The 15,542-nt window shown below is 42.8% G+C and overlaps 2 protein-coding genes across 3 annotated transcripts in view; both read left to right on the forward strand.

Annotated features, from left to right (window-relative positions):
* The window catches only part of LOC6611030 (bifunctional heparan sulfate N-deacetylase/N-sulfotransferase), a 53,424-nt gene that overhangs the window by 23,824 nt on the left and 14,058 nt on the right, over positions 1-15,542 (forward strand). For both annotated transcript variants that reach the window (XM_032717874.1, XM_032717875.1), the window contains 2 exons: positions 3,155-4,210; positions 14,367-14,576. In XM_032717874.1, coding sequence (XP_032573765.1) covers positions 3,627-4,210; positions 14,367-14,576 — 794 coding nt within the window. In that variant the 5' untranslated portion in view covers positions 3,155-3,626. The remainder of the gene's footprint in view (positions 1-3,154; positions 4,211-14,366; positions 14,577-15,542) is intronic.
* LOC6611029 (probable tubulin beta chain CG32396) lies at positions 10,702-12,417 on the forward strand. Its single transcript, XM_002035550.2, has 2 exons — positions 10,702-10,906; positions 10,959-12,417. The coding sequence occupies exons 1-2, from the start codon at positions 10,772-10,774 to the stop codon at positions 12,288-12,290; spliced, it is 1,467 nt and encodes a 488-aa protein (XP_002035586.2). The 5' UTR covers positions 10,702-10,771; the 3' UTR covers positions 12,291-12,417.

The raw sequence follows: 15,542 nt of genomic DNA on the forward strand, positions 1-15,542 counted from the left end.
TGGTGCGGGGGAGTTGTAAACTCTATGCCCACGCATATGGCGTGGAAAAAAGGGGAGAAATCTATATGGGAAAGGCAATCAGGCGTGGCGTCATGTAATGGAAACGCAAAAGTCACATTCATCAGTCAAAATAATAACCAGACAGAAACAGAAACCGGAGTATTCAGACTTGAGGTCTTGTCTTGTCAGTTTGGTTAAAGCCAAAGTCATTTGTCCAGACTTTTTTCCATTGCATGTCTGTTTCTTTTTGTACACACTTATTGTTGCCTGCATTCAATTTACTAAAGACAATTGATTTCTTTTCTTTTATTTTTTTTGTATTATTGCCGAGCACAAATTGAAAACGATTATCAATATGTTGGGCACTGACAGGCGGCTTTAACGGTGGGGTGCTGGCATGAATGCGCGAAAAACTAACAAGAGCTGGAAAAATAATGGAAATACTACAGAAGTTGGAGTGGGGAAAACAAAGCCACAACAAACATTCCCTGACTGATAAATGGCCAGCACAAAAGGCAGCCAAAAGGGCCAAAAATACAACGGGTGGGGGACTTTCGGGGGTGGTGGCATCTCGGGGGCGCCCTTCATTGTGCTACCCTATGTTGATGCTACCGCTGCTTGCCACACGACTCAATGCAATTTAGGGAAAAATATGCTGAGGGAGCTTCGCATCGCTGCTCCACCTCGAGCAATGTAAACAAAATGTATCGTAAAATAAATAGTTTTTAAAACCGTTTCTTCAGGCAGGGAGGGAATGGGATCCCAGGGAAAAGGTGTGAAAACTTGAAATCGTTTTCTCCCCCTTCCCATAATGAATTCAAATTAAACATAAAACACTTTCAAGAACTCACACGGCTAATTCGGATAAACTGTGTAAAACATGTGCGATTATCTAGATATTAGGAAGTGACAGAGCATTTGTGCTCGATATTAGTTTGAATTATTGAATTACTCAACGGCAAAGCGAAAACGAATAACTAATGGTATTAATAGATATTCTTATTATTTGCGAAAATATTTACCTTGAAATTAAATTTACGTATACTTAATTTTTCAAATAAAATTTAAACCTACTTTGTCTTGATTAAAATTCATTCGGAGACTCTTTGAAATAATTTCGTTTGGCTTATTTCTGCGTGTTTTGTGTGGCTTATCTTTTGGGGTAGATTCTCGAAACTGTATGACGAGCAAATCAGCAGCTAACAAATAACAATTGAATGTAAAAACTTTAGAAAAAACCCCAGAAAAGAAAAACCGAAGTGAAAGACACAGATAGACTCGGGGGCAGGACAACTTTTGGTTTCTTTCGCTTGGTTTCCCGGGCAATTGAAGAGGAAATTAAACAAGTTTGCCTAACGAAGAACGAGTTTTGGTGCCAGAGCGCCTTAAAGTATGCGGCATCATCAGAAGAAGAAAAGAAGTAGGAAAAACCCCGAGCAAAAGCTTTCCCGACAACAGCACCAACTTTTTCCTTTAGCTTCTGCTTGAGTTTTGCTGCTACTACTGCTGCCGCTGCTCCTGCTACTGCAGCTATGAAAAGCGGGGTCACGGGGGCGTGGGCGCAAGATGGGGGCGTGGCAGCATTGTCACTGCTGCTGCTGCTGCTCCTAAACTTTTTGAATCAATTTAAGTTTTGACATTTTAATGATAAATTTGTAACATGCAGAGGAAAACAAGGACAAAGAATGCCTGGCTGTTCAAACCCTCGCTTTCCGCAGTAATTCCTGTTGCGACTCCTTTTGCAAGACTCCAGTTTATAAATTACTTTAAGTGTTTGCCGAGATAGAGGGCAAGCGGTTTGCTTATGAACTGAAATGAAGTTCGAAGTTGAGCGTAGAAATTGAAAAGTATTTTCAAGTGAAAGGGTTTGACTTTCCCTGCTGCAACTTTTGCACAAGATAGATTTGTTTGAAATGCTCAGGGATGTTAAAGTGATACAATTGCAGCTCTATTCACAGTATCTCTTCATAATATAGAATATATTATATTTAATTAATTAGCTTATTTAAGGTTTCGATTTTTAGATACTTTTTCCAATGCTTCAAGTCATTAAAGCTACTGCTTGAATTTCCCATTTATTCACCCTCGAAAACGCACACAAATGGTTATTTATCTATTGTGTTATCGGGAAACACATGTTGGAGTATGTTTATCGAGGACATAACATCATGACAAACATTGTTGGCCATCTAAAACTCATTATTGACTCATTTCGCTGGGCCATAAAGCGCCCCGAAGTATGTTGTCTTTATTTTTCGTTGACAGCCGGCAGGCATTTCCAATTAAACTGAACACTGTGCCCCACAAATAAGTTGGGGATTGCTTTATATATAGATATCTGTATGTACTTGTAGGGCCATTAAGACCTTTGTAAACTGCGGCAGGCATATGCACTTAATGGCTAAGCACACTACACTCACAAGGACAAATTCAGGGTAGACCTCGAGATATATATTCGTATCTATGTACACCGAATTGCGGTTTTGGCAATTTGTCGCTTTATTTGCGGCTTCCTTAGCACTTTGTTTACATTCCATTTGAGGAGACCGCGCCAACAAATTGACAAGTTTCGTTGGTAAACAGTAAGGAACCCACATTTTTGTGTAACCTTACACCGAAAAATAGGGGAACTAAAAATAAAGTGCCTGGCGCCAAAAGCAGGGCAACCGAAATGTCACCATCAATTAGTTGTGATAACGATTATCGATAAAATGTGACACATATAATTGAAAAGGGCTGACAACCAAGGGTGCCACAATCAAATTACTGTAGTAAATAAACGCCAGGCAACTAATTGAGCTCAATTTATGACTAAATATTTGATAGACTAGATATTTGATACCTGCAACTCTAAATAATTGCAAACCGAAGTTGTGAACTTCAAATTGCCAATTTAATGATAATATAAATATCAATATTAATCAAAAGCTTAAGACTGTCTACAATTTAGTAATCAGTATAATATTTTAATTATACATTTTGTTTACTATACTCCCTAAAAGGCTAACAACTTTTGACCTGATTAGATTAAAACGCTTGTGTGTAAACAAAGATATGCGATTTTCTTAGCTGATAGCAATACAAAATTCACTGTTTTCTTCAATGACAACTATTTATTTATTACGTTTACGTTTCTATTTCGTTTGCTTTGCAGATAAGAGGACGACCCACTGGGACGGCAGTCAATGTCTGATTGCGAGTGGACAGTCTGGAACTGGGTCTCTTCCGTCTTTATATGACTGATAATGGCCGTCTGCCCTGTCCGAAACCACAATTGCAACAACAGTGCGCCACAATGGCCAAGCAACATGAGTATTTGAAAATTTGGAAACATATCAAGTGGCGAAATGAAAAGTAAACATAGCGAACTGAATATTAATGAAAACCAAGAGATTTATGCGAATGAACATATAACACATGCATATTTATATAGTAAACTGGACTGGACAACTGAAGAATAAACATTCAATATTCATGCAACGGAATCGAAGTGCCATAGTGAATCGCGAGTGTTTGCCATTCGTTCGCTCTGTTTAGTCAATATAGGTATCATACCACACATATCGCCAATTATACAGATATAAAATATAATATAGAGAGTACCACCGAGGCGGAGCGACGACAATATGACAATATCGGGCGGCAATCAACATAATAACAATGCAAATCGCAAATATGAAAAACTCATTAAGCAGCCGCAGATGCAATTTGGTAGCTCCGTGACCGGCACCCAAACGGATGTGGATTCCTGCCGAGATGCGGACGCGGATGCGAATGCTGTCGGCCAGGACTTTAGCAATTTCAATAAGCATTTCGGCAATGGTCATGCCATCACGGATCGCACAATGCTGCTGCGTTTGGAGGACGATGTCAACACCGCCGCCGGCATTGTCACGTACAAGGGTAAATCGAATGGAAATGGGAACGGGAGCATCGGGAGTATCAGTCTGGATTTCAACGGCAGTCCTACCTCATCAACGTCAATTGGCATCGCCAGCGGTAGTAGCAGTAACACCCACCTGGCCGGTGGTGGAGGCGGTGGTGGAATCGGTGGCTCCGAGCCAGCCGGTTGGATGTGCCATTGTTGTAATTTAATTGCACGTCGCTGCTTTGGCATCAACGTTCGACGATGTGTCCTGGCGCTCCTGGCCATTACGGTGGTTAGCATTTTCTACTACACGCATTATGTCGATACGGGCGTGTTTAATGGGTGAGTACCGGATGAAATCAAATGAATCAAAGAGTGACCCTTTGACCAGGATGCAATGCGATTAAAATTGTGGGTTGATTGTGTTTTGTGGGAGATTACGAAAGATTTGATTGGTTTATTTGGGGGCTTAAAATCGAATTTCCTAATGTGTACCATAACGAAGATGGGATTTGAAACTAACCTCTATTAACTACTAAACTTTATCTGGATTTAGTTTTCACGGCATGAAAATGCGAGTCAGGTGTCATTGGCTTGGTTCAAAACTGGTTTTGGCAATCTCGTCCTTCAACCCTATTTTTTCGGGGCCATTTCGCGAATTCTTTTTGTGTTCAAGTGGCGTCGATGCCGGAAATGCACTTCAGTCTGCTCGCTTTTGCTCACTTTTTGTGGGCCATGAATGTGGGGAAGCATTTTGTTGTGTGCCGTGTTTGATTGGATTTTTTGTTCAATTTCAAGTGGTTTACGAGGGTGCCAGGGAGGCAATTGTTTTCAATATGCTGCAAATTAAATTAAAACAGGTGTGTGGCTGGCCGAAAGTAAAAAAAAAAGAAAAATCACACAAAAGGGTGTGTAAATTGAAAAAAATTTATATGTGGAAAGCAACCCTTGTTTTCGTAGTAAACGAAAAGTCATGTTTTTCGTGGCGAAGATTTAAGGGCATTTTCATTTTGAATTTCGCTTGGCTCACGCAAAAACAAGCACTAAAATTTTAATGCCTTCTATGCGCTTCTCCAACTTTTAAGTCCCATTCAATTTTTATAGTACCCAAAAGTTTCACCTGACCGCCTTATCCACCTCTCGCAAATCATCAAGCGATTTTTCTATGGCTTTTTTTTCGTGCACCGGCCCAGCGACAAATAAAAGAATGGAAAGTTTCATTCTACCCATTGCCATCGACAAGTTCCACTTTTGCTTGAGTTCAGTTCAACACCTTCTTGGTTGGCTTCACGTTCAAAGAAAACCCGGCAGTAGCAGCAGCAGCAGCAGCACCTGGGGTTTCTTTTTCGGCTTCCCGTCTACTCCATGACATACTCGAGAATAAAACTCATTTGGTGCAAGCTTTTCGCATAGGGTGAACTCCAAAGTGGTACTCGAAATGCGGAAAAGTGGGCGGGAAAGCGGGAAAAGCGGGTGGATATATTACTCATAATTGTGCTGCGCGTAACTAAAGAAGCTCTTTCTGCTGGCTGTTCGCACTAGTTGGCAGTGTGTTCTTTTTGCTGATTATTGTGCGAGTTCAGAATTTTCGCCATTTCCGAAATGGGGAATCGCGGGTGTATATTAAATTTTTCTCATGAAATTTTTAGCTGACTGCCAGGTAGCAGTTATTTTGCTCACCTGCCTGCTGCCTGTTAGCTACTTTTGCGCGCAATTATGGTTTACAAACAGTTCTACCGAAACCCCATTCCATTTAGCCTGCAGTAGTTGCACAAACAACCTGCGAAGTTTTTGATTACTTTCATCAAGCGTTGCCAGTAAGATTGCTGCAGGACCTGGTTGCGTGGGTGGGTCCTTGTTTTTCAGTTTCTGTTTCATTTTTTCGAACTTCCCTACTTTCCAGCACGCCAGCTTAGCTAGCGAAAACAACAACAACAGAAAAGAGTCCTGCCCTTATCCTGCTGGCTGGCACTAGGTAAAGTGTTATTTACATTTCCCAAATGATAGTTGATTATTAAATATTTAGCCTGGTCGGGCACTTGAAATTTAATTTACGGCCCAAGACTGTGGCAAAGTTCATTAGTTGGCTAAGTGGGTTACCATCAATCAGGACCAAAAAGGTCCTGCCTTATATTGAATAACCCAAGTCCGAGTAATTGTCCACACGAAATGCGTGCGTGTGTGCATGTGTGTCTGAGTGTCTGTGTGCGTATGATAAATTTTAATGAATTCAGTCGGCCCAACTACATGATTGTTGCATGCATATGGCCAAAGTGACGGTGTGTGCATGTGTTGCTGAGTAGATACACTTGGGGAAAAGCCAAGCCTTATAAACGTAGGCTAACTTTGATTTATAAGAGCTACGTTTTAAACCCCTCGATTGCCAATGGCTCTAGATCGACGCAAAGATCCTTGATCCTTGCTTGATAAGATGAAATACTTCCAGTTTTTTGAGGTGCAAGCGGTACTTCTTAGGGCCCTTCGTCTGTTACGTGCAAAATGCTGAAACAAGTGACGTGCCAAGTTTAAAGCCAGCCCCTCTCCCTGATCCTGTGAGAGTATGAGTATATGCGTGTGTTTGGGTACGAAGGGACGCTTGTGGGCGTGTCCTGCATCCTGGCTTTCACTCCTCCGCTGCTGAGGTTGCCCCTGTGGCCATAGACGCCAGTTGGAGTCTGATGTGCGTGTTTGTTTATGCTGTCTGTCATTATTTGCACTCGCACACCCACACAAAGCCACTACTAGGATCACCCACACAAATATGCACACACACACACACACTGGCATTCATATGCATAAATGCATTTGTTTTTGCTGTTGCTGTCTGCCTTTGTAGGTGCAAAACGCATTTTGACAAAATGCAAACGTACGTGATTTGCATGAAACTGACTGACTGGCAGAGGGGCATCAGAAAGGGTAGGGGGGAGGGGGCTTGGTGTTGGGGGAATGGACAGCTGGAAACACCATCCTGACAGGCCGGCAATAATTGATTTGTAATGCAAAACCCTGAAAAAACATGCTGCAGAAATAAACTAATTTACATTCATTTTTCAAATTGTGTAATTCCTAATTCCGCATTTGAATAAAGGACTAGTTGCAAATTGAGTTATATCGAATTGGATTACAAAACTTTTAAATACTGAATATTGTACGTTTGCGCTATTCACTTTACATTGTTTGCATCTTTGCAAGTTTTATTGAATAGATTTTTAATTTGGTAAGTTGTATTAGTCGGATCTGTTGTTGGAATTTTGTATTCAACATTTTAAACCATTCTTAAATTCTGTCCGTTCAATAAGCAATTAAAGTTGGTGCTGCGATCTACTTGGCTAATTTCGCTGACAAGTGCATTTGTTTAGCTGCTATCCTGCGAATACGCATCCGACTATCTGGTCGCCTGTCACGTGCAATCACAACGGCTGTCGCCAAATAAACACGTATATATGTACAAACACAGTGCTCCACATCAACGTACATATATACTACGACCGTGTGCGTTTGGCTAGGAACATTATTTGGTTTGCGTGTTAAGTGCGATAAATGCAATTTGATGTTAGATGTGTTTTTTTCCGCAGGACGCTGAAAACTAAAACTGGTATTAATGCACTGAACTAGCGCCAAAATGCCCTCGATAATCAACACATAAATTACTGCTGTCGGTCGAGTAATTTGAGCGTAAATAGCGAGTGTTTTTGTTTGCGTTGTACATGACGTATACGTGATGTGATTCACATTTGCGTGCATTAATTGACTAAATATTTTAATTGAAAATGCGATTATAAACGACAAATGGCCGCCGGTCAGTATGTACATTCATCGATTGCCTGGACGTTGTTAAAATACGATTACATATGCGTATTTGCACAAATCCATGCGGCAAAAGAAACGAGAGCGAGTGGAATGCATTCAAGGATTCCGGTACATCTGGAAAAGCACTGTCTGTTTGTCCGTTTGTCGAGTGCTGCGAAATGCAATAAATAATTACGTTTATTTGCTTTAAATGCAATTACAAACAAACAAGAAAACACACAAAAGGACAGACGCCGCTGGATGGCGTCGCCTCTTGCATATTCCGCGCCGTCTGGCAATTTCCCGACTTTTCCCCGTTCACAGTTCATTTGGCCTGGGCGAGTGTCCAGCGAAGACTCCCAAAGGGAAGTCCTTTTTACCATTCTGTGTTCTCGTCCTGCCCTGACATTTTCCCACTCATTCACAGCCGGGAGGCTGCAATTCAATTGAACTTGCCTTGCTTGATTTATTTAATAAACTTTTTTTTCTCTCACATCTCCCCTGGCAACCCTGGCAACCCGACCAACCGACCGCAATCGTTGAGGAGTCGTCGATGTCGAGGCTTTATTTCAAGTGTTTTCATCGGTTCCCATTCTGTAGATTTTCATCCTCATTGTTCTTAAGTGGCCGGCCGCCTGCCGGAGAAATTCTTAATGCTCGAGTTCGAAAATATGCGAACAGAACAAAGGGAAAAAACTTGACGCACAGTGGCGGTACAATATTATTCAATTTGCCATTATAGCTTTATCCCAAAGTAAACCATTTTGCCCGAGGAAAGTTCCGGTAATGTGAGCGTTCGTTTGCATTATGAAACAGAGACGGAAAGTAAGAAGCTACATTATAGTATTAAAGTATATTAAACAGCTTTAATTGGCCGAATGCAAAATATCTAGAATACGTATAAAGCATAGCTCAGAATACTTTTACATAATTACTACCAGTTCGAAGTATTCTACTTTAAAATTGCTTTAAAATTAATTTACTCTTTAAAATATATTCATGGTCCTTTAAAATCAACTGAAGGCTACAACCGTTACGTGTCGCATCCAGTATATAAAGTTGCAGCGTATCCTTCGGGTGCTCAAGCCACAATGACACTGCAATATTGTTGGACCAGCTATTGCAGTCTTACCCCAAAGTAAACGTTTTCGCTGCTCTCCAGTTTAATTTACTTTATTCTGACATTGACAGGCTTCGACCACAAATCGCCAGCGATATTTCTGGCCAAAAACTGCGCTTAGTTTACTCAGCCCGCTCATTTCGCCGGCTCGCTTCTCTTTGCTTTTACCATTTCTGTTTAAGTGGGCGCTTTGTCTTCGTTTTAGCTTGGTTTTCTTTTTTTTTTGCATTTGCCCAGCACTCTTCCCATTTTGTTTGCCTTATTCATTTTGCTTTTTTGCGGAGGGGAACTAAATATTTTCTACGCTCCTTTTTTGTCCTCAGATATCCCTTTTCTATAGCATATACACATATCCTTGTGCTAGATTCGCATTTTATTATGCATTTGCTGCGGCGGCTGGGGCTGCCCCGTTTTTTTGGGTTTTCCTTCGGTGAAAATCTGCATTACGTATGCGCCCTGTTGGCCGTGCTTCTCGCTTCTGCGGCTGCTGCATTTGCTACTTTGCGAATTTATTACAAATTTTTACATACGATTTATTGTCTGAGCTGCGGTGCTTGCCCAGCTCGGAGCAGCTCGAAGTCGGTCATAATATTCTGGGCCATGCGGCTATCCCATTGTAACGAGGGAAAAGCTTTAAAGTCCCACAAGTTACGTATACGTACATGCTGGAAAATTTCCTACATATACATGTATATGCCCTCACGGATTCAATAAAACCGTTCCGCGTCATGTCTTTCAACTTGACTAATAAGCCTTGGCCACGCTCATGGCCGTAAGCCTTTTCCTCTGCTCTGCTTTTCCATCAGCTTGCCCCGCCACTTTTCTCCCAGCTTCGTTGACAGTGCAACATTTGCAAGAGAGCAGCGAGCTGCTTGCCAAGTTTGTTGCACGCCCGCATAAATAACACGTCGCAAATGCATAAACTGACTTTTTGTTGCCTAATTTATGCAGCACAAAAGACGAAGCTACGGCCCTGGGACCCCGCCCACCTCCTAACGCCCCCCGCCCACCACCTCCTCGCCAACGGAAACGGAAATTTTGTGCTGTGCACAAATAAATCAGCCAACTGAGAGGCCAGGCCAAAACAGAACAGGTTGCACGAAAATGCAAACGAGAAGGCTGAGTAAGCAGCAAAAATTTCTTCATCATGCCGCAGGACTCGGGCGTCAGGAGTCACAAAAATTTTGCCCTCCGCTGATCAACTATGTAAATGTCCTGTAAGGATTGCAAGAACTGGCAAATAGTTACTTTGTTGCTTACACAGGGGAAAAGATATGAATAAATGTGGTTGAAGGCCAAAGAAAATAATCAATCTATTGCCTTTTGATTACAAAAGAAAAATGTTTTTTTTTTTTTGTTAATGTTAATTTAATGAATAGCAAAGGTTTTATTGGAAAAGTTTTCCTACAAGTTTCTGTCAGGTCATCCAGAATTTATTGCTATTAGCACAACAGAAATGTAAAGGAAAAGGCTTAATTAAGGTGTAATGAAATTCAATAAAGTCTTTGACACAGCAAATGGAGATATATTTGTATATATGTTAAACAGTGCTGAAATAATTTCACATGAATAACACTGATTTAATTAAGAAAGCATTTCCCTCGTTAAGCCAAATCAAAATTAATTGCCTTTAGATGCAACAGTAAAATGAATGTAAAAGCTGAAGTTGGAGGCATTACCAAAGTTTTTCGCCAGCACACGTACAAAGTCGAGTTAAATTACATTTTATTTTCCGTTCTGAATGCCACGTTTTAGGTGTTTTACCAAAAATATTTCCTTAACTCACAAAAATTCCGCATAAATTTATCATGCACTTGCAAACTGAAGCGAAACTCGTACTGTACAAGTTTTTGAGGAATATTAGTACTCAGAGTAATAATGATTTCCCGAATTTGTATTTGTGGTTTGAAAGAGAAGTTTAGAAATTTTAAGAACATTTTCGATCAGGTTGGCCGGGAGAAGTCCAGCCCACTGTAAGCCTAGGATCTGAGCGCATGAGCGAGAAAAGCGGAGGACAGGATGAGGAGGCAGCCCCTAGCTTAGTGGTTTTAAGGAGCGGAGATTGGGTCGAAATGAGGGAGATAGTCACACTGCAGATCGGCGGAGCCGGCAATGCCATCGGAGATTCTGTGCGTAAACCAGGTGTTATAGGTGATGTGCTAAGTGTTTAACTTCTTCCAGTTCTGGCACGTGATTTCACATGAGCACGGTGTGGATTATGCTTCTGGTCGGTTTGGCGGCACAAGTCCACTTCAGCTGGAGCGGATCAATGTGTTCTTTAACGCAACGGCCAGCAAACGGTTCTATGCCCGCACCATACTGATAGACACGGAAGCCAGCACCATCCAGCGTCTCAACGCCAGCAGTCAGCTGTACAGGCCGGAGAACTTTGTGGCTGGATCGGAGAGTGCTGGGAACAACTTTGCACGTGGCTATCACACGGATGGTGCCGCCATTTTGGATCAGGTGCTGGAAAATACGCGCCGGGAGGTGGAATCGGTGGATTCGTTGCAAGGCTTTCAGTTGCTCCACTCGATCGGAGGCGGAACTGGCTCCGGCTTGACCTCTCTTATAATGGAGGCCCTCGTGGAGCAGTATCCGGATAATTTGCTCTGCAACTATGTGACCATTCCGTCGCCGAATATGTCGCAGGTGGTTGTGGAACCTTATAATGCCCTACTTAGTACTCCCGCCTTGGTCAACAATTCGCATTTAACCTTCTGCCTTGATAACGAGGCACTGTTCCAGATCTGCAATAGAAACCTAAAGATCAAGATGTCTGGCTACGAGCACATCAACCACATAGTAGCCCTGACCATGTCGGGTATAACCACTTGCCTGCGGTTTCCTGGCCAACTGAATGCTGGATTGCGCAAGATCTATGTAAATATGGTGCCATTCCCGAGGCTGCACTTCCTCATACCGGGATTCGCACCATTGGTCACCTGTAAGCAGCAGCAGTTCAGCAAGGGCACCGTTTCGGAGCTGGTGCAGCAGATCTTCTACAGTAATAATCTGCTGTGTGCCATCGATCTTCGAAAGGGCAAACTGCTGACCGCTGCTGGTATTTTCCGAGGAAGAATGTCACCGCGTGAGGTGGATCAACTGATGACTGGGGTGAGGAATAAGAATATCAACAATTTCGTAGACTGGATACCCAACAATATCAAGACGGCTATTTGCGATATACCGCCGAGGGGCCTCAAGATGTCAGCCACATTCATTGGAAACACAACGGCGATTCAGACGCTGTTCCAGCGATTACTGGACGCTTCCATGGCCATGTTGCGGCGCAAGGCCCATCTTCACTGGTACACGGGAGAGGGAATGGAGGAGCAGGAGTTCCAGGATGCGCAACAGGAGTTACAGGCCATCATCGATGATTACCGCAGTAGTGCTGAGGGCGAGGATTCCGGTGGTGGCGGTGGAGGAAGCGGTGGCCGTAGTGGAAGCGCAGAAAGCGGTGAAGAGGAAGCCACCGCAGAGGCCCGTTGTCAATATTGCACCGAATAATATTACTTCCACATTTGATTCATAGATATAGATATCAGGGTTCACCAAATTCAAAAGTGTTCATTTGTAATTGCGCGTCTTGGAATCAGGACATATTTCGACTAGAAAAATATATATTTTAGGTATATGTTTCATTTGTTTTTGGAAAGTTATCAATTTGGCTACCGACTGCGTTCGCATTATATTCCCCAGTACTTTTTCCCATGTTTAAAGTGCATTTGGGGTAACAAAACTAAAAAGAAGAAAAAGAAAAACTATCCTATCTGATATTTTTGGTGGACCTACATGTTTTATACCAGAACGTGTGTGTTTGGCCTGCCGTGTATATATGTGTTCGTTTGCTATCTAAATATTTTGTTTTGGCAGTGCAAAACTTTTGCCAGCCTGCCAGGACCTGGGATCCTGGGCGTTCCACAAGCACACGGCCCAGCCCCCAAATTTTTTTAATGCAAAAAGTATTTACAATTTGCAAGGCAGCCAGTTGGGTCCTGCTGCATGCATGTCCTGTGAACGGTACCCTTTCAGATTGCGGGGTTTGGCCTAATAGGTTTTTGTTAATTTTGGGGATTTTACTTGAAAGGCGCTCGGCAAAAGGATTTTACACATGTTGCCGCTTTTACCTAAGCGCTTTCACTGTTGCATGTTTTCGTTATTATTATTTTCTTCCTGTTGCAATGGACTGCCTGAAGACTGCCTTGCTAAAGGTTAGCTGGATGCAACAAGGATATGTGGAAATTACATAAGCTTTATAATAAAACGCTCCACTCGACGTGAAGGATATAACACAGAGCAGTGGGCAGGGCAACACGAAAGGTTGGATAACATCTAAATAGAAAAGTTGCCCAGGTCAAAGGTGATTCTCAGGCAGTTTTAGGGCACAAACTTTTCCACTCCTATGAGAAAAGTTCTGACCCACACAGAGACAGACTGAAAGGATAGTTGAGACTGCTCGCAAACTTACATTAGATGGCTCAGTATTCAGCTCGTTGTTGGTTTGTTAATGAGCCGCATTGTTGCCGTTTAAAGAGGACGGAGAAGCTTAAGTTCCCAGGAACACCAAGCAAATGAAGATGTGAGACAAGCCTGAGGATAAGCTACTAATATGGGCGCACTGTGGAAAACTTCATCTATTAGATGTTATAACTTAATTAACTTCGAAAATGGAAAAAAAATACGAGTAGCGTAAAAACATACAATCCGAGGTATTTGCATTAGAGAAATGAGGATACAATACTATTGTTGCTTTCTCTTTGTGTGACATAACAAGTCTGGTATTGAAAGACATCTGGCGGTTGGCTTTTATCTTTGTGGCAGGCAACAGGCACCGGAAAACGCAACACATCTACCCAACGCTAACGACAGCCGCCAACGATGTTTGCATATTACGCATACGCAGCGTTGTCGCGTATCTCAATTTGGCTGCCGTTGCCACGATTCCCCAGCTACTATTTCATACTTTTGGCCTGCAACATGCGGTGTTGTGTCACAGCAGCACCTCCCTATATTTGCCTCCAAGTTTCTGCCACACAAAATCCCCTGCAGCAGTCGGTCGACAAAGCAAATACAATAAATGAACGCCACCAGCGCTTCATCGTCTTCTTCTCTTGGAGCGGAAGAACAGCTCTCCACTGGCAAGTTTGCCGCCTCTTGCTTATCTACCCTCCAACGAAATGTTGCATTTCGGGACTTTGTGCAGTTTGCCATTTTATTATTTCTAGCATATTTTTTTATGCATGAGTTTTCCCTCTGACAGCTTCAAAAGTCAACGTCTGCTCCGTTGTATCATTTAATTGCTTTGGTAAATGTTTAAATATATTCGAGCTCTGTAAGGGGGATTGGTCGTGCTCAAAAAGGTAACAAAACAAAGGAAAGCAGTTGGCTTAAAGCTTAACTCGGTTGGCGGGTGCTTATAGAAGGCTTATACCACGTAAAGTATTACTCAAAGGTTTAGATGGTTTAGAGAGAGAAAACTAATATTTGAAAGCTTTTAAATATTCTTCCAGCACCGCTTATCCTATTAGTAATACTTTTTGTTAAAGAGATTATCCTATAACTACTTTCTTTCGATTCTTTCAGTCTTATTCAACGCGATACGCATCCCGCTCCCATCATCAACTGCCGCATGATCAACTCTGGTGGCAAACACATCCGGAATGCCTCCCCAGCGCCCGACCATCGTTCCGAGGCTCGATTACGGATCGATCCCAAGGTCCTTGTTTTTGTGGAGACCACATATTCCGGTCTGGGCAGGGACATTGCCGAGCTGCTCGTCTACAATCGGATCAAGTAAGTTTCGCAGGGCAAAAGAGAAATCATAGACAATTAGCTCTGGCAAATTTGCATAATTGCGAAGGCAGCGATGCGGCGATAATTATTACACTCAAAGTAACTGGGAAACGGAAGTGGCAGCGAAACCAACACCAGACTGCACACACACACACACACACTCACACAGAGAGAGAGACACCGAGGCAAAATGAATTGCGAGTGCCAAGTGAGGTCCTCCGGACCCTGGACTCCGAAATGCTCTAGTTCCCCCTGTTCCGCACTTCGGTTCCTTTGCTGCTGCAGCCCCGGCCATTGTCAATGCTGACCCAATTTGGGTAGTTGGCCATAAAAAGGCAGGTTATGAAATTAATGCCAAGCTATGCAGCTTCTCCGCGCCTCGGTGTCTCTGTGTCTGTGTCTCTCCGGTTGGGGGAAGCTCTGCTCCTCTTTGCTGCTGCGGGCAACCAGCAAAGCATTCCAGTTTAATTGGCAACTTATGCTTTTGTGGTCGAGTGGCCTGCCAAACGGCGCCGCATCCCGAGCATCCTTGCCGAGGCATACCATCCATATCCATCCAGCACATCCATCCATCTGGTCGGCCAGCTCAGGCGGAAGTCTCGTTTTCCCTGGCGAATGTCTCACCTGCCCCGGGTATCTTCAGTCGTCTGGCTCACATGGCTCCTCCTTCTCTTCCGCCTTCACCTCCAACTGACCAAGTCAGCAGTTTTTCCCGACCACACTGCCTGCAGTCGGCCAACAAACTGCTGAACTTCAAGGAGTAGTTGAGTCCCTTGGGAATGACTGTAAGCCATAAACACACAGAGTCTGACAGCAATGTTGCGTAATTCGAGAGCATTTCAAGATGTACGATGGTCCCAATTAATTTATGCTTGGAAGAAACACAGTTATTCAAGTTATTATTAATGCTTTTGGGGCTTAAAGGAATTGCCTAAATTCTATTGTACTTGTAGTATTATTAATTAA

The sequence above is a fragment of the Drosophila sechellia genome, chromosome 3L, assembly GCF_004382195.2.
Source record: "Drosophila sechellia strain sech25 chromosome 3L, ASM438219v1, whole genome shotgun sequence".
Lineage (NCBI taxonomy): Eukaryota > Metazoa > Arthropoda > Insecta > Diptera > Drosophilidae > Drosophila > Drosophila sechellia.

Excerpts from the sequence above, each read along its gene's own strand:
- LOC6611029 (XM_002035550.2), top strand. The coding sequence starts at position 10,772 with ATGAGCGAGAAAAGCGGAGGACAGGATGAGGAGGCAGCCCCTAGCTTA. Across the intron at positions 10,907-10,958 it reads GCAATGCCATCGGAGATTCT|TTCTGGCACGTGATTTCACA; the intron begins GTGCGTAAACCA and ends AACTTCTTCCAG.